A 27,401-nucleotide genomic window follows, 5' to 3' on the forward strand; every position below is an offset into this window, starting at 1 on the left:
TAGTGTTTCTTATGTTATAATGTATATATTTTTGCATCTTGGATTAAGTTAATGCTTGGATTTTCTAGCTATCTGGGTATTCTTAGCTGTATCAATTGATTTGATGTTATATATTTTCAGGGTAGGAGCTTAAGGTGTTAGGTGTGGCTCTTAAGACTCTGAGAGTATCTACAAAGGTGCTCCTAGGGGTTGAGTTTCCCTGCTATGGGAGTATTCAAGTAGGCTGAGTGGAATAAAACACCGGTAGATTCTAAAAGTTAACTAAATACTGTACCCATTCAGTCAAAAACAGCCCCAAGTATGTATGCCAGAGTAGTTATTATAACAACCAGATCCTCTATCAACACAGAGGTTAAGATTTCTGGTCTGTTGAGGGATCCCAGTCAGCTTGTGACCAAGTGAGACCCTTCCCTGGTGCAAACCCAGTTACCTTGGATGAGTTTGGTCTCAGTCAAGTTGCTGCCTGGGTCGTCGGGCTGCTGTTCTGATTTCTGGAGCTGGGCACTTGCTTTTCCTGCGGGGCAAACCAAGCCTGGCAACTGTGGCTCTGCAGATCAGCACCCCCACTGCTGGAACTGCTGCTGCTTCTGGGTCTGCTGTTGTTGCCGCTCCTGGGTCTGCTGCTGCTGGGGCCGCTGGTACCGGTTCCGGAGCTGCTGATGTTGCTGCCGAACTCTGCTCCTGCTTGGGTCCCGCTGTCGGCTCAAGTTGGCGTGGCTGGTCCCGGGCCGCTGCTCTGTTTGCTGGAGCTGGGCTCAGGTGGTGGGGGAGGGGAGGGAGCCGCAGCTGCTCCGGTTCTCTCGCTGCTCCACGTGTTCTTCTACCTCGCATTCTGCTCCTCCACTGCTCACTGCCGCCCTCCCTTCATGTTTCCCGAGTTGCGGAGAGCGCGGTGTGAGGGGAAGCTCCCGCACCTGGCTTTCCCTGCGGCTCGAGCCGAGTCTGGCGGCTTTCTGGTGTGCCGCCGCTGCCGCAGTTGGCGGAGCTGCCGGGGCTGCTTTTGCCGGCCTGTGCGGGCTCTGGATGCTCTGGATCTCTCCTACTTCTCTGCTGACACTTTAGTTTCCTATACACCTCACTTTTTAGTAAAAGTGTGTATTTTGCTGAGGTTTTTTGGTCTTTTTTCCCCCCAGGCTGCTTTGGCATGGTACCTATGCTGCCATCTTAACCGGAAGTCTCTATAGATATTTTCTTTTTCAACCCATTTCTATAGGTATTTTCTTTCTCCACCCAAATAAGGGGAGGCCTGTTATTTGCCCCAGTGACACCAGTGCAGGGTCCTGAGTTCGGCATGGAGACTGCATCTGCCTCCCTGTGGAGGATTCCTGCAGGAGGCCTGCCTCTCTCTCTGCCCCATGTCTAGCCAGAGCCTGCTACTTGACTGCTTCCAGGGGTGTTCGCTGAGGGTACCCAGACTATTAAAAGCAGTCACTTTACTAACTTAACCTCTCCCTTTGGGTAACTAAAATAAACCCTGGACTTTGGTGGTTTAAGATTTATATATTGAGGGGCTGGAGAGATGGCTTAGCAGTTAAGGTGCTTGCTTGCCTGCAACGTCAAAGGACCTAGGTTTGATTCTCCAGGACACATGTAAGCCAGATACACAAAGGGACACACACATCTGGAGTTCATGTGCAGTGGCTAGAGACCCTGGCATGCCCATTTTCTCTCTCTCCCTCTCCCTGCCTATTTCTCTATCTCTCTCAAATAAATAAAAAATAAAAATTAAAAAAATTGTGTATTGAGTGATGCTTTATTTTTACATACCTCAAAAGAAAGCTCTTCTGTCATTCGTTGCCTGTATGGGCTTTTGCTTCGCTGTGGCGATATATATGCAGTCCTGTCATTGGCTCTCCTTTGATGGCCTGAATGGGGCCTCAGCACTCATAGCCATCTTGCTTACTGGAGCCTGTCTTTCTTATTTCTAGGAAGCATGGCCGACATTCCAGCGGAAGGGAAACTGACTAGGTTTCTGGACTTCACCCAGCTGATCGACCTGGCCTCTGAGAATGTGGGAGGAAAGGTAAGTGCTACTGTTGGGGGAGAAGCTCATCTTTAGGAGTGCTGGTTCTGAGTAGCCAACTCATACCAAAGCAATGCACTTCCAAGGAGGTCCAGCAGTGTTTTGGTGCCTAAGAGTTGACATGAAATCCTGGCAATTCTGAGAAAGGGCAGCAGCACCTTAATTCACCTTCTTTTCTGGGGTTTCCAAGGTAGGGTCTCACTCTCGTCCAGGCTGACCTGGAATTCACTATGTCATCTCAGGGTGGCCTTGAACTCATGGTGATCCTCCTACCTCTGCCTCACTAATGCTGGGATTAAAAGCATGTGCCACCACACTTAGCTAATTTTGCTTTTGTTTTTTTTTTTTTTCTAGGTAGGGTCTCACTCTAGCTCAGGTTGACCTGGATCCACTAAGTAGTCTCAGGGTGGCTTCAAACTCATGGTGATCCTCCTACCTCTGCCTCCTGAATGCTGGGATTAAAGGCGTGCACCACCATGCCCAGGTATTTTTGCTTTTTAAAGGCATTTGTACTTGTGGAAAGTTCACTAGGCCTCTGTGTGCATTTTTACTGAATAGGCCAGTTGTCCTTGTCCTTGTGTGGTGGTGAACTCCAGGAGCAGGCCATGGCAGAGGCACTTGGAGCACAGGGAAGGGAAGCCCCAAGGCTTTCCAGCTTGCTCAGTCTCCATGGAGATGGATGTGAAGTTTAAATCAGCACCATGACCACAGCATGGACAAGGTGCTGGGTGTGCACCAGTGTGAGCTCCATCAGCCTCCGTGAACCTTCCTGAAAGACAGAAAGGCTATGAGGTGGCATAGTGGGGCTCCCCTTTGTCCCTTGGGTTCCTGTGCTAGAGCCAGAGTCTGAGGCTTTGTCCCCCAGGCTGCAGCAGCTACTTGGCTGGGGTTTGCTTGGGTAGCCCGAGAGCACGCTTTTCTCTGAAAATGTGGCCTCACTCAGAAATAGGCTGCTTTACTGGTACATTACCACAGCAGCTTTCCTGCAGCGCCACTGTGCTGGAGCTATTTGGAGTGGTGAGTGACTCAACCACAGGTATGAACAAGTGGGCTTTTTAAATGTGTGTATACATACATGTGTGTTTGTGCTCAGGTTCACATGTATGTATGTAAGTACATATGGAGGTCAGAGGACATTCTCAGCTTTTGTTCCTCAGGTCCAGTCCATTATTTATTTATTTATGAAAGAGAGAACAGGCACAGCAGGACCTCTTACACATGTATATGCCACTTTGTGCATCTGGCTTTACATGGTAATAGGAATCAAACCTTGGCTGTCAGGCTTTGCAAGCAAGTGCCTTTAACAGTTGAGCCATCTCTCCAGTCCCACCCATCTTTTTAAAATAATTAATTTTCATTAGATATGGACATACTTAGTATGTAAACAACACATGTTGGTACCATCCTTTCTGTCCTCCCTGTCTTTTTTCTGAAGAGGCCTTCGTCGTTGGAGATGTAGGTCAACCTCATGGGATTGTGGGTCATGTTATCCACCCACCTCTCTTGAGAAAGGGTCTCTCATTGACCTGGAGCTTGACAGGTAGGCTAGACTGGCCAGCGAGCTTTAGAGATCCTCCTATCTCTGCTTCCCCAACACTAGGATTACAATTGTGCACCATCACTTCTTGTTTTAACTTTTTTAAAACATCTGTGAATCAAATTCAGATCCTCATGCTTTCAAGGAAGGCACTTTACCAACTAAGCTATCTCCCAATGCTCTCTCACTTTTATTCTCTCATTGCTTTGCTTATGAAAGAACCAGGCTAAGCAAAATTTTGCTTTCCAAGTATGAGAAGTTAGTATTTTTTCACTAAGATAGTAAAAGGGATTAAAAGTAAAAGGAAGAAACATTTAAAATATATCATGGCTTAACTGCTTTTAGATGTCTCACCAGGGAATGAAATAAAATGGTTTTTAATTTATGGTAATTTCCTTTTGACTTCTTTTTTTCTCTTTGTCTAGGTTATATTTTCAACAGACGACTTTTTTGCGCCTGCAGAAAATCTCATAAAGGTATTGTAAACTAGCGTTCTGTAGCGTAAAAGGTCAGCATGGCATGTGCTCTGCAGCTACGGGAATTGAAACCTGCCATGAATCTGGGCACAAGCTTGTGCGGTGTCCCAGGAATCAGCTGTGGGAACACACGTCAGTGCCAGCTCATGTGGGAGCACATGGAGACAGACCTAGCTTGTGGAGGAAGCGGGGGGTACTGAGGTTCACAAGTATTGCCCTCATGATTAATGTGAACTCTCTATGCTGGGTTGGGAAGAAAACTTATGCATCTTAAATTTCTTTGGGAAATGTAATTACAAAAGTGTAGGTCGTCCTTAGTTAAAGGTAGATAAACAAGGGGAAGAAATAGAGCTGCATTGGAATCCTGCTTTCTTGTCACCCCCACAGGGGCATGAAGGCTCATGGGAGTGGAGAAGAAAACTTGGGTGCAGGTGTGCAATGTGTGTGATTGCAGCAGCAACCCCTCCCCCCTCCACAGAGGCAGTGACCCTCTGGCTACCTGGAGAAATTACTTGCTGTCAGAGCAGGCCTGGCTGGCCCCAGAGCACACTGATGCGTGACATATACTGTCTGTATATTAACTTACTTGTTTCTCAGGAGAAAATGAAAAGAAAATGAGGGCCAGGTATGTGAGGTTACAAGCGAGTGAATGTCAAAGTTCTTACCACTTTATTCCATGTCATCCCCCATAAATTTAAATGCATGCACCTTGACCTAGCTAGTCCACAGGTTTATGCTATTTGCACAAGCAGGCAAGCACATAGAAAAAAAAATTTATCCTGGTGTTGTCTGGAGAAAATGGACCTTAATAGAAAGCAATAGGGAACTAGATGAAGACAGCGTGGCTTTTCCATGGCTCTTCAGGCACAGAGAGGCTCCTGGAACATGAGGACCGGCACGGGGCCCACTTATGCTGTTGGAGCTTGAACGGGGTCTGGAGGGCCACATGCTACCCTGTGGAGCCCAAGAGGCAGGCTTGGTTAGGACAGCGAGAGATCCAGGCCTTGGTTCTTGTATTTTACACTTGGATGTATACATGCAGACACAAAACACACACTGACACAATCACATATATGTGTGTCTATAGTCACACTTAAAAACATAAGATGTATATTTTATATTTTTATCCTATTTTTAAGTTTAAGAGATAGTTTTGCCCAATAGCCTAGGTTGGTTTAGAACTTACTGTGTAGTTTGGGTTGGCCTCAAACTTGCACTAATCTTCCTGCCTCAACTTCCTGAGTGCTGGAATTGCAAGTGTGCACTAATGTGCTTAGCTCCTTTCCCCCCTCTTCATTGTAAAAAACAAACAAGACAATGTGACAGATTGAAAACCACTCTCTTTATACCATGGTGTACAAGCCCAGTGGCCTACACCTGTCCTTTGCATAGTGGATACGGATCTATGGAGTGGTTTTGCTCCATGTTCTGTTACAGACTACCATTGTGGAGGCTTAAACAGCAAACATGCATTTCCACAGCTTGCATGCCAGATGTCTGAGTTCATGGTGCCAGGAGAGATGTTGCCTGGTGATGGGCACATCAGACGGCTGCCTCTTACTGTATCCACACAGTGCAAAGTGGAGAGGAAGCCGGTCTTCTATAATATGCTGGCCCCATCCTATGGGTTCTGCCAGTCTGCTTACAGAGACAAATGAGCTTATAAAGAGGAAAGGATAGCTGGGTGTGGGGCTCATGCCCATGATCCCATCATAGGCCGAGGTAGGAGGGTTATGGGAGTTTGAGTTTACTGTGGGCTACATAGTGAGTTACAGTCAGCATGGGCTAGGAGTAAGTCCCTACCTCAAAAACATTAAAGAAACACACACACACACACACACACACACACACGGGGGAGGGGGATATGAAATAAATAAGTAAATAAAGAATGAGAAAGACTCATGGTTCTAGAGGTCTATAGCCATGGCTGGTTCAGCCTTTTGCAGTGGGCCTGTGTTGGCACAGCATACCATGGTGGGAGTATGTGGAGGGCAACCAAGAGACACAAGAGGAAGGGCCAGAACATCAGTATCTCCTTTACTAGCATGCCTCAGTCACCAGCAGACCTTCCCTCAGGCACCACCTCTCACAGTTTTTGCCTCTTTGGAGTGGTATGAAGCTGGGGACAAATCCATTTTTCCCAGGATGGTCTTCAGAGTCATTTAACAGCTGTCACAGGGTCCACCCTCATGACCTAGTCTCTCTCAAATCCCCACATTCTAAAACCACTACACTTGGGGGCAGGCTTCAGCATAAGAATCTGAGGGGAGCACAAATATTCAGTCTAAGGTAGAAAATTCTTCCATGCAGCTTGTACTTTAAAATAAGTATTTTCATATCTATAAGTATATGAAATATATGTGTGTACACATATATATTTTATTTGAGGAAGTTCTCACTCTAACCTAGGCTGATCTGGAATTCATTCTGTAGCTCCAGGTTGGCCCTGAACTCACAGTGACCCTCCTACCTCAGCCTCCTGAGTGTTGGGATTTAAAGGTGTTTGCTAGCATGCCTGATGTATGTATGTATGTATGTATGTATGTATGTATTTAATTTTAATTTATTTGCAATCAGAGAGAGACAGAAGAGAGACAGATAGAATGGGTGTGCTAGGGCCTCCAGCTACTGTAAATAGACCCCAGATGTATGAGCCACTTTGTGTACTTGGCCTTTATGTGGGTACTGGGGAATAGACTCTTGTCATTAGCATTTGCAGGTAAGCACCTTAACTGCATAGCCATTTCTCCAGCCTCTGGTGTGTATAGTTTTTATTAATTTATGAGAGAGAGAGAGAGAGAGAGAGAGAGAGAGGGAGAGAATGGGTGCACCAGAGCAGCTAGCCACTGCACACAAACTCCAGATGCTTGCACCACCTTGTGCATCTCGCCTCTGTGGGTACTGGGGAATCAAACCTCTGTCCTAAGGCTTTGCAAGCAAGTGCCTTAACCACTAAGCCAGTTCTCCAGCCCTACATTTTTAAGTCTCTCTCTCTCTCTCTCTCTCTCTCTCTCTCTCTCTCTCTATATATATATATATATATATATATATATATATATATATATATATATATATTCCTGACACTCTGCTACCATGTTCTTTTCACTGCTGCAAGCTCTGTCTGTGGTCCATGCATGTCATCTTACCTGCTGAGGTACACGTATGTGCATATTTAGGTGGATTATATTAAACTATGTTCCCACCCAGTAGGGCAGGTATCTGGCTGTGAGATTGCCATGGACAGCCTGGGGTTTTCTCGTTTTTTGAAGGCCCCATTTGTCATTGTTGGGAGCACACTGTTTCTCTGCAGTACTTTCTTTATCTGTCACCTGTTCAGTGACACGTTTCTTTAACTTCCTATGTACCTTCAATCTGTCTTGTCACATGACAGGAGCCAGAACACACTACTAGACACGTCCAACCTGATGTCTGAGGCTACATGTATCCTAGGATAGCCATGAATGTAGCCAACACATTTGTAGATGACAACATGATATTGTCATGTGAAAATGGCAGATACCGCTGTGCTAAGCCAACTCATTTGCCAACAAAGCTAAACTACATGCCAAAAGTTAGGGGGCCTGTGATACATGAGGGCTAAGTGGGTGATATACCCCCTTTCTTTTACCACTGGTTCAGTGCAGAACACCTCGGCACCTGATGCACTTGCAAGAGCTGAGTATGCTTTTTTGGATGTGACTTGTGAGAATTCAGTGCTGTTTGCCTGAGATGCTCGGAACCAGTGTTTCCTTTTAGATTTCTTCAAAATTTATAATCTTTACTGATCAAGCACCTCAGGACTCCAAGTTTGGCTTGGGTTTGGTGATGCACTCAACACTAAGGGATCAGGAGTTCAAGGACAGCTTCCACTACATAGTTCCAGTCCAGTCTGGGTTACATAAGACCTTTAAAATAACAAATAATAAACAAACAAAACATCTAAGAGTGTAATGAGAGTGTTCGGAGCATTTTGTATTTTTAGGTTAGGGGCGCTTAGTCTGTAATGAGAGTCAGGATGCTGCCAATTGTCATACAATGCTAGACAAGTGCTGCTTACTTGGCTTGCTTACTGGCTCAAATTCCATGCCTGCCCTTTCCTGTAACTGTCCTAGAGAAAGCAAGCCAAGTAAGCAGCACATTTCTGTGCCCATGATGGCTTTGGTTGGGGACAGAACTGTCTGACAGATGAAGCAAACAGGTATAGATGGCATGCCTTCTCCCTGAGCCCAGCCTAGGGGCTTGGGGGTCTCCACTTGCCCTTAGTTGGTAAGTGTCACAGACATAAGCTCACCTTAGGGCCTGTACAACCCTACTACTGTGTGTCCAAGGACTCTGCCCTGTTCTGTGAAGCTTTTCCTAAGCAGTTAAATAATATCTCTGCATTCACATTTGATCTAACAAGTGAAAACATTTCCATGTGGGGCCACTCATTAAATACCACACTTGTCTATCTTGACCATCCCAGGGTCATACCTATCCATGTCATTTCAATGTCACTATACTCCCCCAAGGCTGTACCTGTCATCCTTGACTTCCTTAAAGGTGAAAGAGCTTGCTCAGTAGCTCATGTGAGGAGACTATACTGGCCTGCTGTCCTGAGGAGCAGTTGCTTTTCCTTGAGTAGGTGTCAAGTACCAGCGATGTCAGGCACAAGGGTACATCGACACCCCAAGCTTCCCACCTGCTTTCCTAGTACTTGGCTGGGGAACTTGTTATGTTTCTTACATTGCTTTGTAAATCTGATTAGTCTATTTCACCTTGCTCACTGTCCCCCCAAACACAGCTGGGAGTGGTAGCATTTGTAGGGTCCATGGAATCCACATGATGTGGTCTTCCCTGTTGCCTGCTGCTGACAGTTCATTCTGTGTACTGAGGGTCACAGGCAAGGAGAGTTTCTTTCTCAGATGATACAATAATAAGGAGGCATTCCCTTGGCTGGGTGGAAGAGTAGGGTGTGAAGGTGGAGCAGATGTGCCATGAGAATCCTTTGTTTGCTTTGCTCAACCCTCTCGCGGGGATAAAACTTGATATACTGGCAGCCCAGGCTATGTGTCAGTGTAAACCATCACCATGCATATTTTCCTAGAGTGACAGCCCAAGCTTTAAGGAACATGAATACACTGAATTTGGTAAATGGATGGATGGATGGGAGACCAGAAGGAAGCGGATTCCAGGTAAGGAGATGATGATTGTTCATTCCACACTTAGGGGTCAATTTTATCATGGAGCCCTTGGAATGCTCTATAATCTCAAGGTCCACATCTGAGAAGTGGGCTCTGAGGAGTTGGCAGTGGTGGTGGCATGATTTTGCTCACTAATAAGTACCATGCACAAAAGAAGGTGGGAGAAAAATGAGGATCTCAGTGAGGGTGTGGATGAGAAAGATGTGACATGGTTTGGTAAGTGTGTTCAGTGTTGACCTTCAGCAGCTCTCCAAAGTGAGTGTTGTAGCTCTATTCAGTTGTCAGGGAAGCAGTCTCGTTAATCCAGCTCAGGCCACACAGCAAGCAAGATAATCCTGGACCTGAACCAAGATACATCCTACACCCCCTTTGATGCCACTTTAAGATGCTATTTTTATTTATTAATATTAGCCAGTTTCAAAGAAAATATGCCTTTTGAAGTTGGACAGATGTCTATAAAGGGGAGCTATTGTTTTTTTTTTTTGAGGTAGGGTCTTGCTCTAGCTCAGGCTGACCTGGAATTCACTATGTAGTCTCAGGGTGGCCTCGAACTCATGGCGATCATCCTACCTCTGCCTCCCAGATGCTGGGATTAAAGACGTGTGCCACCACATCCTGCAACATTTGAGATTTTTATGTTTCTACATCACTCATGGTGCATTGGTTTCTAATAAATAGGGACATTTTAAGGAGGGGTTATAACTGTTGGCAATAATTTTAACTTGCACAGTTACATGCTGACTTCCAGACTTTGGAGGCCTAGCAGGCATGGGCAAACACTCTGGGGGGGGGGATAGGCTGGGAGCTGCAGGGAAGTCTGAGAAATAGCGACCAGGCTTGAAGGAGAGCCAGGGAAGAAAGGCTTCATGATGATCACATGGAAGCTTTCAGAAGTGAACGTCATCCCTGGCCAAGAGCTGAAGAATTGATCCTTAGAGAGGTCCTGAAGTTTTCTATGACAGTTACAGGAAAGGGCAGGCATGGAATTTGAGCCAGACCTCTCTGAATCCAAGGCCCATGCAGTTATTGGTCTGATAAGAATTAGGTCATGATGCTGGTCTTGCGTAGCCATATTGTAAGAGATCTTATTCATGTTAGCTAGAATCTGCTTATGTGTTTCTGTGGAAGGAGATGGGACTTTAAGGGGTGTTCTTATGGTCCCCCTCATGGATCCTTATGGAGTACTCTTGTGGTTCCCCACATGAATCCTCCCAGCTCACTCTCATGGTCTCCCACACAGATCCTTATGGTGTGTTTTTGTGGTCCCGTTGCACAGGTCACGACTGGTGCATCATCCAGCTGGGGATAGAGGGCATTATCCGTGGCATCGATGTGGACATCTCTTTCTTCTCAGGAAACTATGCTCCTCGCATGTCAATTCAAGCAACAAACTTGGAGGAAAGTATGTTAGGCGCTGAGGTCCTAGGAGTGAGAATTATTGGGTAGGGGCTCCTCTGGTCCACACTGACTGTGAACTTTCTATAAGACCTGGACAGATCAGCACTGTCTGAGGCTATGATAAAGTCTTAGAACTAGAAATCCCAGGAGAGTGCCCTGAGAGTTAACTATTATTTTCATTATTTTTGGTTTTCTCAAGGTGAAGTCTCACTCTTGCTGAGGCTAACCTGGAACTCTGTATTCCCTAGCTGGCTTTGAACTCATGGAGATCTTTCTACCTTAGTGCTAGGATTAAAGGCATGTGTTACCATGCCAAGCTTATTTAAAAAAATTTTTTTTTGGTAAGATGTATATGTTTATAGGTGTGTTCATGCCATGATACATAGGTGCAGGTCGGAAGATGACAACCTATAGGTACTGGTCTGTCCCTTCCACCTGTTTTGAGACAGGTGTCATGTTTTGCCACTGGAAAGGTCAGAGTAATTTGCTCCTGAGCTTCAGGATTCTCCTAACTCCACTCCCCATTGTCATGGGTGCATTAGGATTAAAGATACATGCCTGACTTTAGAGGGGGTGTTGGGGATCTGAATTCTGTGCATGGGCTTGAAGAGCAAGTACCTTTAACTATAGAGTAATCTTCCCAGAAATCTTGTCTCCCCAAGGGTTTTCAGCTTAACAATAATCACTTGCCAAATAGAGTTATTTCTAAAGTCACCAGGCTTCCAAGAGGCACAACTTTGTGTTGCTATGTTGATGAGCTTTGGGGAAGTGTGTGGGGGTGAGTTAGGTGGATGGGTGGATTGTGCCTCAGGGGATCTGATGGGTAGAGCCAGGACAGCTACAGGTTGGTAGCTCCAGCACTTTTAGTTGTCCATGGTCTGAACAATGAAGCAGCTATGGGGTTCTCTAGAAGAGCCCCCTTTGGTATCCAGGAACACTGGACCTTGTGACTTACACAGGTACTGTAATTTAGAGACAATTATTCCTTTAACTTCATCATCTGATGTGGCCTTTGAATTACTTACTTTAGAAAGAGTCATATATGTGTATATATACTTATGTACGTTTGTAGGGTTAGTATGTCACTGAACACATTTGTACACAGAATGCTATGTGCTTAGCACATGCAGAAAATGGCTAATAACACATGAGTGGCACATGAGGAACATTACTTCAACTGTCCATGGGTGTTGCTATTTCATTTTTATCATCCTATTTTTAATTAGTTTTTAACATTTTCATAATACATTTTGATTATGTACCCCACATTACCTTTTCCTTATTCTCCCTATTGTCATTGAACTCCTTCTTCTCAACACTTACTGGTGGCTATACCATAAAAGACATTCCCCCTTCCCAGCATCATTAACTGCCATTAGCTCATCAAGAGGGGGCGTGGCCTGCCAAGCTCTGGTAGTGAGTTCATGAGGCAGTGGCCTTGTTATATCTGGGTGTTGGAGTTCCATAGCACTCCTCCCCATCCTCCAGCTCTTACATCCTTTCAGTCTCATCTTTTGAGATCTTCCAAGAGCCCTGGAGGGGGTGATGTATATGTCCCATGTAGGGCTGAGTTGCTGTTTCTGAACTGACACAGTTCCAATTCTGAGGCATCCACTGTGGGGGGCAGTGTTTCTGGAACTGACCTTGTCATGTTCCAGTTGCTGGATCCAATTTCTAAGAAGTCCAGTGCTATGGTGAAGCTGTTAAACTTGCCCTAACTTTAAATCATATGTGCTGTTTTCATCAGTAATGTGATATTGAATATACTACACTGGTTCATGAAATTAGCTGTGTATCTGTTACCTTGATCACCTGATTCTATGGTTAAGCAGTGATGTTTGGCTGTTGGGCAGATAAATACTGCCAATTCCTGAGACAGACTATCCCATTTGCTTTTCTACCCTGATCCTCATCACTCTTGCTTCAGAGAAACTTCCAGAAATCCCACAGAGAGGAGTCAGGACAGGAGCTGCAGCGACACCTGAGGAGTTTGAAGCTATTGCTGAGGTAAATCTTGGATCTGAGTGTGAGGATTGTGAGGAGACTGCTTCAGACCTGGTTATCTATTGCACACGTGTCTATGAGACACTTCACCTGAAATCTTTTTTTTAGAATTTTTTTTTTTGTGCCTTTTGAGCATGTGTTATATGTAAGTATGTGTGTAGAGGCCAGTGGAAAATGCCAGGTGTCCTCTATTTCCCTTTCCTTTATTTTCCTGAGATAGAGTCTCTCCCTGAACCTGGAACACTCCACTTTTTTTTTAAATTAGGTTGGCTGATCAGTAAGCCTCAGTGATCCTGTCTCCAACCTGGACTCAGTGCTGGGGTTATAGGTATGCACAGCCATACCTGGATTTTTACATGGATGCTGGGCACCGAAATAAGGTCCTCATACTTGTGCAGCAAACCCTCTTACCCACTGAGACACCTCCCTAACCCCTCTGTTTATATGTGTGTATATATGTGTATGGTGTGAGTACATGTGGATGCATGCTCACAGGTGTGTGGGTACATGTGTGTGCATGTGCATAATATAGAGGCCAGAAGTTGATATTGGGTGTCTTTATCACTTTCCATCTGATTTATTGCAACAGTGTCTCTCCAGAGATCACAGATTAGGCTAGTCTGTCTAGCTAGCCAGCTTGCTCCTGGAATTCTGTCTTGGTCTCCCAAGCACTGTGGTTGTAAGCTGGCTGCCACAACTGCCTGGCATTTACACGGATGTTGAAAATCCAAACTTAGGTCCTCACACTGGCATGGAAAACACTGACAGACTGAGCCCTCTTTCCAGCCTTTACACTTGGCATCCCGTGCCCCTTGTGGCTACATACAATGGCCTTGTAAATGCTTCCTTAGTGGTTCATTCGCTCCTGAATGAGAGCAGTCTGGCCAGTCATAGCCTGGCAATACCATCTGCTCAATAGCTGCTGGCTCTGCAGGCTTAGAAACAGCTGGCATTTGCCTTTCTCAGCAACATGATGGAGTAACTTTGGTGTCTGATGAACTTGATGATAAAAAAGGGCTTGTGTTTATCACATTCTTAATTCTTTTATTACAGACATACTTAGTATGGGTACATCATGTGTTGGTACCATCCTTTCCCATATCCCTGCCCCCATTCTTTTGGGGACCCTCCTCCATGGGGTTGCAGGTATTCCCCCTGGAGTTATGAGTTATGTGTTGTGGGAACAGCAGTCAGTTGTTGTGGGGAGGCAATGCCTCTGGGCATGATGGCCCAACCTGTGGCTCTTACAATCTTTCTGCCCTATCTCTGCTAAATTATCTGAGCTGTGGTGGGTGTATTTTAAGTCTATTTCAGTGATGAGCTCTTAGGAGTCTGTGGGTCTCTGTTTTGGTGGGTGTTCAGTGTCCTCAGGGTCTGTCTCCTTCACCCTGGTGCTGATTGTCAGGCTGTACTCTTGCTCATCTCCCCAATTCCTCTGTAGTTTCAGCTGTGGCTTGGCTGAAGTGCAAGGGATCTCACTTCCTTCTGAAAAAGAAAAACAAATTCTTAATGGAGAGTGAAGTCAGCACAGTTTAAGTGGGATAAACATTATTAATTTAGGGAGAACTTGATGGATGTAGTCCTCCTTTTAGCCAAAGACTAGTGGGAGCTTGACATTGGACAACACAATCTTTGTCTCCATAGAATTCTAGCCTGGTTCCTACATCCAGATATGGGTTCCTTTCCACTGAGTGGATCTCTTAGCCACTCAGAAAGCTATTGGTTATTTACCAAGGCTGTGTGCCACTATTGCAATGGTGTGTACATCTTGTCAGGGTGTTTGCTTCTGAGTAGCTTAGACCCCTGGTTGGTCAGACCATTGTTGGCCATTTTCCCCAGTTGTTCATGTAGCACTTTCCAGCACCAGACAGGCTGTCTGGTGTCTGCCTCTCTTCCTGATTCCAACCAGGTCTCTCCATGTTCTATGCTGGTAGTATATGGTGTCTTTAGCAGTAGGGTCTTACCTTTTTCCACAGGTGGATAATCAAGTACTTTGACAGAAGCCTTTCTTGTTTTGGGTACCTCATAAGTCTATCTGAGCAATAGCTCATGGTGGGTAGCAACCACTTACTGGTAGTGGAAATAACAGGCTAGAGGCAAAAAAAAAAAAAAAAAAAAAAAAAAAAAAAAAAATTTGAAGGCTAGGCTTCGTCCTACCCTCTCCAGGGCCCTTCTTTTCAGGTGCTCCCCTTGTACTCCTGTTGAAGGTTCAATCTTTTAGTCTATCTTCAAAGATAAAGGTTTCTATGGTACAGTTCATTTTGGGTTTAGTTTTGTTTTTTTCCCCCCACTTTTTTCTTCCCCTCCACCCAATTGTCTGGGCCTTGAGTTGCAACTCTAGCTGGTCCAGATTAGGAACCACAGATGAGTGTAATCATGCAGCCAATTGTTTTTTGAGATTGTGTGAGTTCACTGAGTATGATCTGCTCTAGGTCAGACCCCGACAGACACAATGGTAGGTGCCAAGAGAGGGAAGGTGCATGGTAACCAACAGATGCAGTGGCAGGAGCTGAGAGGGGGAAGGTTCACTCACTAACAGAAGCAGTGGTAGAGGGGCACTCAGGCCGACTGGGAAGGCCCCAGGGCTACTGTGGGTGCTCAGCAGAGAGCTTGGTCAGGGAGTGGCAGCTGGGGTAGGTGGCTGGGGAGACCGGAGGGTTTAGTGGTCACCTCTAGAATGTGGGGATCAGGAGAGTACCAACTGTGCCCCTCTGTTCCCACCCACGGGAGGTCTGCTAAGACCCACTCACACTGGAGCCTCACTGATCTTGCCTGATATTGCCCTGGGAGCTGAAGTGTGGTTAGGAGGACACCATCTTGACCAGAAATCTCTCACTCTCCACGTTCTTGCTTTAAGCCTGACTAGTAATTAGTCTGTGTTGTGTTACAAAGTGTTGACTGCAGTTGACAGGGAAGTGAACAGCAGCAGCAATGGTGAAACAGCCAGCTTTCTGAGAAGTGTGGGTGTAGGAAAAGTTGTTGCCAAACTCAGCCAATCGACTTCCCAGACCTCATGCACTGTCCACAGGGAGCAGCCCCGGGTTTTATCTGAGTGCTCACATCCCCACTCCACTTTTTTCTAGGAACCAAGAACAAGGCATCTGGGCTGGGCGTGGTGACACATGCCTTTAATCCCATCACTGGGGAGGCACAAGAAGGATCGCTGTGAGTTCGAGGCCACCCTGAAACTACATAGTGAATTCCAGGTCAGCCTGGGCCAGAGTGAGACCCTACCTTGAAACACACAAAACAAAACACACACACACACACACACACACACACACATACACACACACACATACACACAGGTATTTGGAGGTATCTGAACTCTTGTTCTTTATTCACAAGCCCCCACCACTATTACCTAAGTATCTTTTTTTTGTTGTTGTTTGTTTGTTTTTCAAGGTAGGGTCTCACTGTAACCCAGGCTGACCTGGAATTCACTATGGAATCTTAGGGTGGCTTCGAACTCACAGCAATCCTCCTACCTCTGCCTCCTGAGTGCTGGGATTAAAGGCGTGTGTCACCATGCCCGGCCCTAATTATCATTTTGATCAATACAGAAGGAAGAATTCTCAATAAAGTCTCTATTTTATTTATTATTAAACATGATGCTGATCATTTTTAGTGTTTTAATTGACGTATTCCATTCACCATCATTAACTTTTAAAAATGAATTTTTTTGTTTGTTTTTATGAGCAGGGGTTTCATTCTAGCCCAAGTTGACCAGGAATTCATTATGTAGACTCAGCCTGGCCTTGAACTCACAGCAATCCTAATACCTTTGCCTCCTGAATGCTGGAATTAAAGACATGTACCACCATGCCCGGCAGAAAGAAAATGAATGGGTGCACCAGGGCCTCTAGCTGTTGCAAATGAACTCCAGACTCATGGGCCACTTTTTGTGCATCTGGCTTTATGTGGTTACCGGGGAATTGAATTTGGTTTGTTAGGCTTTTTAGGCAAGTTCTGTAACCACTGAGCCATCTCTCCAGCCCCCGCATCATTAACTTTTATTCAAAGTGTCTCTATCCCTTATGGCCAGGAGCCACTGGGATAAGAGAATGTCTAGTTCTCAGGAGCTGTTGCTAACATTTCTGTATTTACTGCTAGTTGAAATCTGATGCCTGGGATTACCTGGTTCCCATGTCAGAGCTGAAGCCTGGAAACCCTCATTCCAGCCACAACTATTTTCTTGTCAATTCTCAGCAGAGATGGACTCATATAAGACTCAACATTTTCCCAGGTATGTGTGGCAGGGACCTTTTGTAGTTCTGTGGACCTCCACCCTTTGTTGTCATGTTTATGAAATACAAAGTAAACCACCCTTCCCTGGCAAGTGATCTCAGTAGCATTTATCATTGTGGTTTCTTGTGCTCCAAGAAATTCTTTCTTTGTTATTGACAACTTCCATAATTGTAAACAATATCCCATGGTAACTCCCTCCCTCCACCCACTTTCCCCTTTGAAACTTCACTCTCCATCATATCCCCTCCCCATCTCAAGCAGTTTCTCTTTTATTTTGATGTCATGATGTTTTCTTCCTATTATGATGGTCTTGTGTAGGTAGAGTCAGGCACTGTGAGGTCATGGATATGCAGGCCACTTTGTGTCTGGAGGAGCACATTGTAAGGAGTCCTACCCTTCCTTTGGCTCTTACATTCTTTCCACCACCTCTTCCGCAATGGGCCCTGAGCAGTAGAAGATATTTCAGTGCTGAGTACTCCTCTGTGTCTTCTCAGCACCGTGGTGCATTTTTTTTTTTTTTTTGAGGTAGGGTTTTGCTCTAGTCCAGGCTGACCTGGATTTCACTATGTAATCTCAGTGTGGCCTTGAACTCAAGGCAATCCTCCTACCTCTGCTTCCCAAGTGCTGGGTTAAAGGCGTGTGCCACCATGCCCAGCTGCCTTCTTTTTAAAACAAATATGTTTGTTTATTAATTTGAGAGAGAGAAATAGGCATATGGGGGGGGAGGGAGGGAGACAGGGAGAGGGAGAATATGTGTGCCAGGGCCTCCAGCCACTACAAATAAACTCCAGACACATGCTCCCCTTTGTGCATCTGGCTTATGTGGGTCCTGGGGACTTGAACCTGAGTCATTTGGCTTTGTAGGCAAGCACCTTAACCTTTAAGCCACCTCCCTGGCCCTCCAAGAAATTCTTAACCTACTTATCAGTTGGTAATGAAAATTTATCAAGTAAATTAAGGTTTGTTGGAATTGTGTTAAATTCACTATATCCTAATGTTTTGTATTTCACAAGTGCATTAACAATTGGCATGTTACACACATAAAACTCTTGACTGTTTTGTGGCAATTTTACTGTAATGTCACAGTAACAAGCATTTCACTCATTTGAAATGTACAATTGATGTACAGGCACAGATATGTGTAATACAACTCATTTTAGATTATTTTATCACAACAAAGAGAAAACATCTTGAGGCTGGGAATGTAGCTCAGCAGAATACTGCCTTCCTAGCATGTATTTCTCTGATAGCTAAGGATACTAAACACTTTTTTTTCTTGTGATTAAATTTTTTTTTTTAATTAGAGGTTATACTCACATCCCCTCTCCCCTGCCTCCATTCTACTAAGGGTCATCATCAGTGGGGTTTTTGGTACACGTTGTGGGGGACCTGAGGGCCTCTGTCAGTCTCCTTGGGGAAGGGACCATGCCTTAGGCTAACCCCACATACCCTGTGACTCTTAACAATATTTCCACCCCTTCTTCAGCAACATTCCCTGAGCCTTGTTGGGGATTCAGTGCTAAGTCTTCAGTGGCCTCTGGACTTCTGCTTTGATGAGTTTTGAGTGACCACAGTCTCCCTGGAGCTGGTTGTCAGACTAGCAGTAACAGCAATACTCCATAGCCACTTCTGCAATGTCTCATGGGTTCTCATGGATGTGGTAGAGATGACCTGTTGTGTGGTAGGTAGTCAGCTATCCATTCTTGTATTCTTGTTGTATTGATGTATCCTTAAGGCTTAAGCATAAATATTTGAGAGACATTTTTTTTTTTTTTTGAGGTAGGGTCTCACTCTAGCTCAGGCTGACCTGGAATTCACTATGTAGTCTCAGGGTAGTCTTGAACTCATGGTGATCCTCCTACCTCTGCCTCTCAAGTGCTAGGATTAAAGGTGTGTGCCATCATTCCCAGCTTTGAGAGATTTTTCTTTCTCTTCTCTTTTGTATTTTTTTTTTATTGACAGTTTTCTTCCATATAAATAATGTATTTTGGTCACAATCCCTTCATTACCTTCTTATTGCTCTCACTCCTCCCATTAAACCCCTCATTTCCAACTAGTACTTCTTCTACTTTGATGTCTTTTTCTTTCTTTTTTTTGCCATTCACCATCCATGATGGAATGCTGATGGGCCCAATATTGTACACATTTTGTGCAGGTAATGTTGGCCACTGTAAGGTCATTAATGTATTGACCACTTCAAGTCTGGATGACAACATCAAAGTACTTCTCTCCATCCTCTGGCTTGTACATTCTTTTTGTTTGTTTGTTAAGTAGAAAATTTGTATGGATACATGTGTTTGTACCATTATTTCCCTTCTCACTGCCTCCATTCTGCCTTCCTCAGTGAAATTGTTTGTATTCCCCATGGGGTCATGGGTTATGAGATGTGAACATCAGTCATTGTAATGGGGAGGACATTAATGCTTTTGGACATTCCCTTCCACTCTGTGGCTCTTACAATCTTTCTGCCCTCTCTTCTGCATTTCCCTGAGCTGTGGTGGGTATGTTTTTAAGTCTACTTTGGTGTTGTGCTCTCAGCAGCTTCTGAATTTCTGCTTTGGTGTGTTTTGAGTATCCTCTGTGCCTGTCTCCATGACCCTGATGCTGGTTGACAGGCTTGCCATTGAAACAGCACTCTTGCTCATTTTGCCAATTCCTCTGTGGTTTTACCTGGACCCTGGCTGATGTGTGAGGGGTGGCTAATCTCCTTCTAGCTGCCTTATGAAAAAGAAAAACAGATTCTCCAGTGAAGAGTGAGGTCAGCACAGGTTCAAGGGGATAAACATTGTTAAGAGAGATTTTGACAGGTATGGCCTCTCTTTTGGCTAAAGACTAGTGGGGTCTTGTTGGGGTCCACGATCATGGTCTCCATAGGATTCTGACTTGGTTTCTAGTTCCAGCTATGGGTTCCTTTCCACTGAGTGGATCTCTTAACCAATCCAAGAGTCACTGGTTACTCACTTAGGCTGGGTGCTACTATATAGATATGTCCTTCTTGTCAGGCTGGTTGCTTTTGTATAGCAGTGTGCCCTGACAGCATATAAGATTGTTGGCCATTTTCCTCCAGTAGCTCATGTAGTGCTCTCCAGAACTATATAGGCAGACCATCTGGGAACTGGCTTCCTTCCAGATTCCAGCCAGATCTTGAGAGAATTGTACTTATTATTTATTCATTTATTTTATGAGAGAGAGAGAGAGAGAGAGAGAGAGAGAGAGAGAGAGAGAAAGAGCAAGCGAGAGAGAATTGGTGTGCTAGGACCTCCAACCACGGCAGTTGACTCCAGACGCATGCAGCACCTTCTGCACATGTGTGACCTTGTGCTTGCATCACCTTGTACATCTGGCTTATGAGGGATCTGGAGAGTCAAACATGGGTCCTTAGGCTTTTTAGGCAAGCACTGTAACCACTAAGCCATCCCTCCAGCCCTTGAGAGATATTTCATTTTAAAAAAATATTTATTTAGGGCTGGAGGGATGGCTAAGTGGGTAAGGCTTTTGCCTGCAAAACCAAAGGACCGAGGTTCGATTCCCCAGGACCCACGTTAGACAGATGCACAAGGGGACGCGTGTCTCTGGAGTTTGTTTTCAGTGGCTGGAGGCCCTGGCATGCCCATTCTCTTGTTCTCTCTCTCTCCCTCTCTTTCTGTGTTAAATAAATAAATAATAAAATATTTAAAATATTTATTTATTTGAGAGAGAGAGAGAGAGAGAAAGAGAGAGAGAGAGAGGGAGGGAGGGAGAGAGAGAATAGGCACACCAGGGCCACTGCAAATGAAATTTTTAAAAATTTACTTATTTTTCAAGCAGATATAGAGAGACAGATAGAGAGAGAATGAGAATATGAATGGGTGCACCAGGGCCTTCAGCTGCTGCAAATGAATTTCAGATGCATGCATTACTCTGTGCATCTGGTTTTACATGGGCACTAAGGAATTGAATCCAGGTCCTTAGGCTTTGCAGGCAATCACCTTAACAGTTGAGCCCTAGAAAGGTCTATTTTTGATCTGCTTAAATAGCAACATCATTTATTCAACCCAGTTTGAACAGGAGCTGTGGGAAGAATCTCAGGTATTGCACAGGGAAAACCCTTACTCAGTTGGATCTGGAGAGTCTCTGAACTCTTTTGCAATTCACCTTCACCCATTGTGGCTGAAGATGAGAAGCAGGCACTGTTGTGAGCTACTTTGTCCTCCCTGTCTCTTAATGGTAACCCTATTTTGAGATGAGGTTACCTGTGATTCAACAGCAAAAGGGATAGGAAATAGTAGCTACCCAGGATGCTGTCACAGAGACATGTAAGACAGAGAGGCATGTCTGGAATTCCTCAATGTGTTTGGTTAAATGTGAGGCTAGATATCAACTCTGGGAAGACACACCTTACCTTTTAAGATATAAAATTGGCTTGACATTTGACAGATTTTTTTTGTTACATCATTAATAGCACAGTACCGGGCTGGAGAGATGGTTTAGCGGTTAAGCGCTTGCCTGTGAAGCCTAAGGACCCCGGTTCGAGGCTCGGTTCCCCAGGTCCCACGTTAGCCAGATGCACAGGGGGCGCACGCGTCTGGAGTTCATTTGCAGAGGCTGGAAGCCCTGGCGCGCCCATTCTCTCTCTCTCCCTCTATCTGTCTTTCTCTCTGTGTCTGTCACTGTCAAATGAATAAATAAATAAAAAAATAGCACAGTACCTGATATACCAGAACAATGTTTTTAACTTCCTGGTCCATCTCTTGCCAAATTACTCACATTGTGTCTTTGTAGGATTTTATGCCAACAGTACCTGGTTTTATAGATTGAGACTAGCAAGATGTCCACTGTTTTACCAGATGTATTTTAATTTTTTTTTTTTTAAGGTAGAGTCTCACTCTAGCCCAGGCTGACTTGGGATTCACTGTGTAGTTTCAGGGTGGCCTCAAACTCATGGTGATCCTCCTACCTGCCTCCCAAGTAATGGGATTAAAGGCATGTACCACCATGCCTGGCTACCAGATATATTTTCATGTTAGTTTCATCAGTTCTCTTATAAAATACATATGGTTTAGTTTTAGTAGACTACTCTGATTTTTTTTTCTTTGATTTTTCAAGGTAGGGTCTCACTATAGCCCAGGCTGACCTGGAATTCATTCTGTAGTCTGAGGGTGGCCTTGGACTCATAGCCATTCTCCTACCTCTGCCTCCCCAGTGCTGGGATTAAAGGCATGCACTACCATGCTGGGCTCCTATTAAATAATTTTGAGCTTCTATGCACAAAACCTTGGCTTTTACCTTCTAGAAAGTTCCTTTTAGACAAATGGAGAGGCTCTGTGAGAATCCAATCTAGATAGATGTGGACTTACTTTTTCAGGGATTTGGTTTTGCAAGTGTTATCTCAATTGCATTATTGAGCAATGCAGCATGAGTCTATGTGGGAGATAGGAACACACATTTTGGACACCAAATGTTTTTTTAAAAAAATATTTCATTTATTTATTTGACAGAGAAAGAGAGAGAGAGAGAGAGAGTGAGAGAATGGGCACGTCAGGGTCTCCAGTCACTGCAAATGAACTCCAGACACCTGTGCCCCCTTGTGCATCTGGCTAATCTGGGTCCTGGGGAATCCAACCTGGGTCCTTTGGCTTTGCAGGCAAATGCCTTAACTTCTAAGCCATCCCTCCAGCCCCAAAAGTTTTTTTTAACTTTACTTATTTTTATTTGAGAGAGATACAGAAATAGGCAGGTGGGAAGAGAGAGAGAGAGAGAGAAAGGGAGAGAATGTATGTGCCAGGGCCTCCAGCCACTGCAAAGGAACTCCAGATGCATGCGCCCTCTTGTGCATCTGGCTTATGTGGGTCCTGGGGAGTTGAACCTGGGTTCTTTGGCTTTGCAGACAAGTGCCTTAAACACTAAGCTATTTCTCTAGCCCTAATTTTTTTTTTTTGAGAAATTTAATACATGAACATACTGTAATTTGATCATAATATCCTCCTGTTACCTTCGTTAGTTACTTTCTCTGTCACTTCAATTCCAGTGAACCTGCTTCTCTTCTCTTGTAGCCCCATTATTATACTTTTTAGTTATTTATTTATTTTTTTTAATTAAAAATTTTATTAACATTTTCCATGATTATAAAATATATCCCATGGTAATTCCCTCCCTCCCCACCCCCACACTTTCCCATTTGAAATTCCATTCTCCATCATATTACCTCCCCGTTACAATCATTGTAATTACATATATACAATATCAACCTATTAAGTATTCTCCTCCCTTCCTTTCTTTACCCTTTATGTCTCCTTTTTACCTTACTGGCTTATGCTACTAAGTATTTTCATTCTCACGCAGAAGCCCAATCATCTGTAGCTAGGATCCACATATGAGAGAGAACATGTGGCGCTTGGCTTTCTGGGCCTGGGTTACCTCACTTAGTATAATACTTTCCAGGTCCATCCATTTTTCTGCAAATTTCATAACTTCATTTTTCTTTACCACTGAGTAGAACTCCATGGTATAAATGTGCCACATCTTCATTATCCATTCATCTGTTGAGGGATATCTAGGCTGGTTCCATTTCTCAGCTATTATAAATTGAGCAGCAATAAACATGGTTGCGCATGTATGTCTAAGGAAATGAGATGAGTCCTTTGGATATATGCCTAGGAGTGCTATAGCTGGGTCATATGGTAGATCAATCTTTAGCTGTTTTAGGAACCTCCACACTGTTTTCCACAATGGCTGGACCAGATTGCATTCCCACCAGCAGTGTAGAAGGGTTCCTTTTTTTCCACATCCCCGCCAACATTTATGATCATTTGTTTTCATGATGGTAGCCAATCTCACAGGAGTGAGATGGAATCTCAATGTAGTTTTAATCTGCATTTCCCTGATGACTAGTGACGTAGAACATTTTTTAGATGCTTATATGCCATTCGTATTTCTTCCTTTGAGAACTCTCTATTTAGCTCCATAGCCCATTTTTTGATTGGCTTGTATGCTTCCTTATTATTTAACTTTTTGAGTTCTTTGTATATCCTAGATATTAATCCTCTATCAGATATATAGCTGGCGAAGATTTTTTCCCATTCTGTGGGTTGCCTCTTTGCTTTTTTCACTGTGTCCTTTGCAGTGCAAAATCTTTGTAATTTCATGAGGTCCCAGTGATTAATCTGTGGTTTTATTGCCTGAGCAATTGGGGTTGTATTCAGAAAGTCTTTGCCAAGACCAATATGTTGAAGGGTTTCCCCTACTTTTTTCTCTAGCAGTTTCAGAGTTTCAGGTCTGATGTTAAGGTCTTTAATCCATTTGGACTTAATTCTTGTGCATGGCCTTTTTAGTTTTTTAAATTAACAATCTCAGCACATAGATAATATGTCATGATCCTAATCAACACCCACCAATCTCCCTTCCCCTCTCCAAATCTCCTCCACTGAATCCCTTCTTTCCAAGTAGCCTCTCTTCTATTTTGATGTAATCACTGCCCCCTCCCCATTATGCAAATCCTAAGTAGGCAGCATCAGCCACTGTGAGGTCATGAGTGTCATGACTACTTTGTGTTTGGAAGACAGTATTGCAAAGCACTCCTCTTCCCCATTCTTCTATTCTCATGTCTCCCTCACCTCATCTGTCATCTTTTTCGAAGTACTGTCTCACTCTAGCCCAGGCTGACTTGGAATTCACTATGTAGTCTTAGAGTGGCCTTGAACTTCATGATGATCCTCCTACTTCTGCCTCCTAAGTGCTGGGATTAAAGGCGTTGCCACCACACCTGACTTTATGTCCTCTTTTTCACAATGTTCCATGAAACTTGGGAGGGTGTGATAGAGTTAACAGTCTCTTGTTTTCAGCATCTTGATTAAGTTTTTCATACATGATGGAGGAGGGAAGAAAAAAAAAGATATCAAAATAGAATGGGGACTACATTGAAAGAGGAGTGGGTTCACTGGGATTGGGGTGGGAAGGGGACTAATGAGGTGCTAGAAGGGGATTATGATCCAATTACAGCATGTTAATGTATTAAAATTCTCAATAAAATAGAAAAAAATAAAACAAAAAGGTAGCTTTAGGGCTGTAGAGATAGCTTAGCAGTTAAGGCATTTGCCTGCAAAGCCAAAGGACCCAGGTTCAATTCCCCAGGACCCACGTAAGCCAGATTTATAAGGGGGCACATGCATCTGGAGTTCGTTTGCAGTGGCTGGAGGCCCTGGCACACCCATTCTTTGTCTTCCTCTGTAAAATAATTTAAAAAAGTTAGCTTTAGACTGTGATTACAGCTATGAAGCAAAGAAGCAGGGCTATATAAAATTGACCTTGGAGGTCAGGTGAGGAGCTCTGATGGTGAGGGAAGACCTTTCTGGAACCATGAGGTGAGAGTCAAGAATGACAATGTCTTGAAGTATAAGGCTGTGTAAGGGCAGGGGCCTGGGCAGTGGGTGTGCTGTGTTTAAGGAATACAACTTGGTAGGTGTGGGGTGCCCCGCAGCAGAGGAGATTGGATCAGGCAAGTGGACCAGGGATCATGACACCCCAGCATCCACCCTTCAAACAGTCACTAGGACTCCTTTCTTTTTACAGATGGTGGTATCGCACGCCTTAGAGTTTATGGCACTGGACAGAGGGACTGGGCTGCAATGGACTCCTCAGAGCCTGTAGATTTGGTGGCCATCGCATCTGGGGGTGTTTGTGTGGGATTTAGTAATGCACATTTTGGACACCCAAATAATATAATAGGTAAGAGGTTGTCCCAGGAGCTGGGCATCATGAAGAGGTGTGGGCACCAGCACTGAATTCTTGATATGACCAAAATAATACCAGAGGAGGGGTCTCTTTGAAGTATGGCATAAAGATGAGCTAGCTGTCCATGGGTATAATTCGATGTCTTTATGACATGGAGTAGGCTAGTACTAACTGTGGTCCTTCCTAAACTCTGGCCTGAGAAGATGCTATAAGATGAAAGTTTGCCAACTCTGTGGCTGTAAATTCTCTGAAGTATCACTTGTACTGAAAATAATTTGTGTAGTAAGGCTCATGAATATAGGTGTGAAATTTAATGACACCAGACACTCATTCCTGCACTGAAATTAAATCACAGCTGACACCATTAACCCCAATTATCTCTGGTAGGTGTTGGCAAGCCCAAGTCCATGGCAGATGGCTGGGAAACTGCAAGAAGGCTGGACAGGCCCCCAGTGTTACAAGTAAGACTAGAAACGACTGTGGTTTTACATTTTTCTACAATGTGTTTTTAAAACACTTATTTCATTTCACATCAAAGAAATTTTCACTTCATTAAGAAACCTCCTGAGCTGGGCATAGTGTTAAATGCCTATAATCCCAGCACTAGGGTGGTGGAGGTTAGAGTTCAAGGTCATCCTTAACTATTGTATTAGTCATTTTCTCATTGCTGGGACAAAGTACCCAACCAGAAGCAACTGAGGAAGGAAAGGGTTCATTCTGGCTTACAATTCAGAGGACAGATTCTATCATGATGGGAAACAGACGGCAGGAGCAAGGAAGCAGGCATCACATTATCACAACATCAGGGAGGAATTAGAGAGCAAGAGAATGGCAAGTAGGGCTGGACTATAACACTTCAAGACTTGCCCCAAGTGACTTACTTCCTGCAGAAAAACTCTGCTTCTTAAAGGTTCCATCATCTTCCAGAACAGCACCACCAGCTGGGAGTAAGTATTCAAATACATGAGGCTATGGGGCAGGGAGGAGGGCATTTATAGTCAAGCTATTACAACTACACAGTGCGTTTTGGGCCAGTCTGGGATACAGAACACCCTGTAAGTTACATGTGCTCTGGTAAGTAAATCCCCACCCATGCTCATGCAGGCAAACCTTAAGTAAACTCAATATGTTGCACAAATACACAAGAAAAAAAAATACATCAGAATAGAAGAGAGATTAGTTGGGTTGGGGTTCAGAGGAAAGGGGATGGGAAGGTCAAGAGAAGATAATGAGGAGATTATGATCAAAATATACATGTGTGTAAAAATTGTCCATAAAAACCAAAATGAAAACAATAAAAGTTTTGGAATATTTTATTTCTTTAATAAACAAAAGAATCTATGGTTTATGATTCAACTCTATGAATAATGTTGGTAGATCTGGAGAAAACAACAGTTTGGTATGCTTTAAGATGTTTCCTAGGCTGACAGATGCTGCAAGAGTCAACTCAGCTGTTCAGTTTGTCCAGTAACTAACTGGAGATAAGAAGACCAAAGCAAAACCATATTTAGCTTGCAAATTCCACTAAAAGGCAGTTGCTAGACCCACTCATAGCTTTGACCTCTTGTCACAGTCCTTCCAGGTGTAAATAGATACTCTCCTGCCTGCAAACCAAGATTGGAAGACAGGCTGTCAGAAGAGACGGTGATCAGGAAGATGCTTGCTTTGGAAGGCCAAACAAACTGATTAGAGGATCTGTGAATAAAGATCTTTTTTAATTTTTTTTTTAAATGAGAGAGGTGGGGAGGGGATGAATTGGCATGCCAGGGCCTCTAGACACGTGTACCACCTTGAGCTCATGTGTGACCTTGCATGCTTACATC

General features: G+C 44.2%; 1 protein-coding gene across 1 annotated transcript in view; it reads left to right on the top strand.

The window, feature by feature from the left end:
* The first annotated feature begins 1,933 nt into the window (after positions 1-1,933).
* Allc (allantoicase) overlaps positions 1,934-27,401 on the top strand; it is a 35,554-nt gene continuing 10,086 nt past the window's right edge. Inside the window, exons 1-8 of the mRNA XM_045144522.1 lie at positions 1,934-2,023; positions 3,986-4,036; positions 9,123-9,210; positions 10,496-10,621; positions 12,545-12,624; positions 16,735-16,867; positions 25,417-25,572; positions 25,966-26,039. Of these exons, the coding sequence (XP_045000457.1) occupies positions 1,934-2,023; positions 3,986-4,036; positions 9,123-9,210; positions 10,496-10,621; positions 12,545-12,624; positions 16,735-16,867; positions 25,417-25,572; positions 25,966-26,039 (798 nt within the window). The remainder of the gene's footprint in view (positions 2,024-3,985; positions 4,037-9,122; positions 9,211-10,495; positions 10,622-12,544; positions 12,625-16,734; positions 16,868-25,416; positions 25,573-25,965; positions 26,040-27,401) is intronic.

This window comes from Jaculus jaculus, chromosome 2 (genome assembly GCF_020740685.1).
Source record: "Jaculus jaculus isolate mJacJac1 chromosome 2, mJacJac1.mat.Y.cur, whole genome shotgun sequence".
In the NCBI taxonomy this organism is placed as follows: Eukaryota; Metazoa; Chordata; class Mammalia; order Rodentia; family Dipodidae; genus Jaculus; species Jaculus jaculus.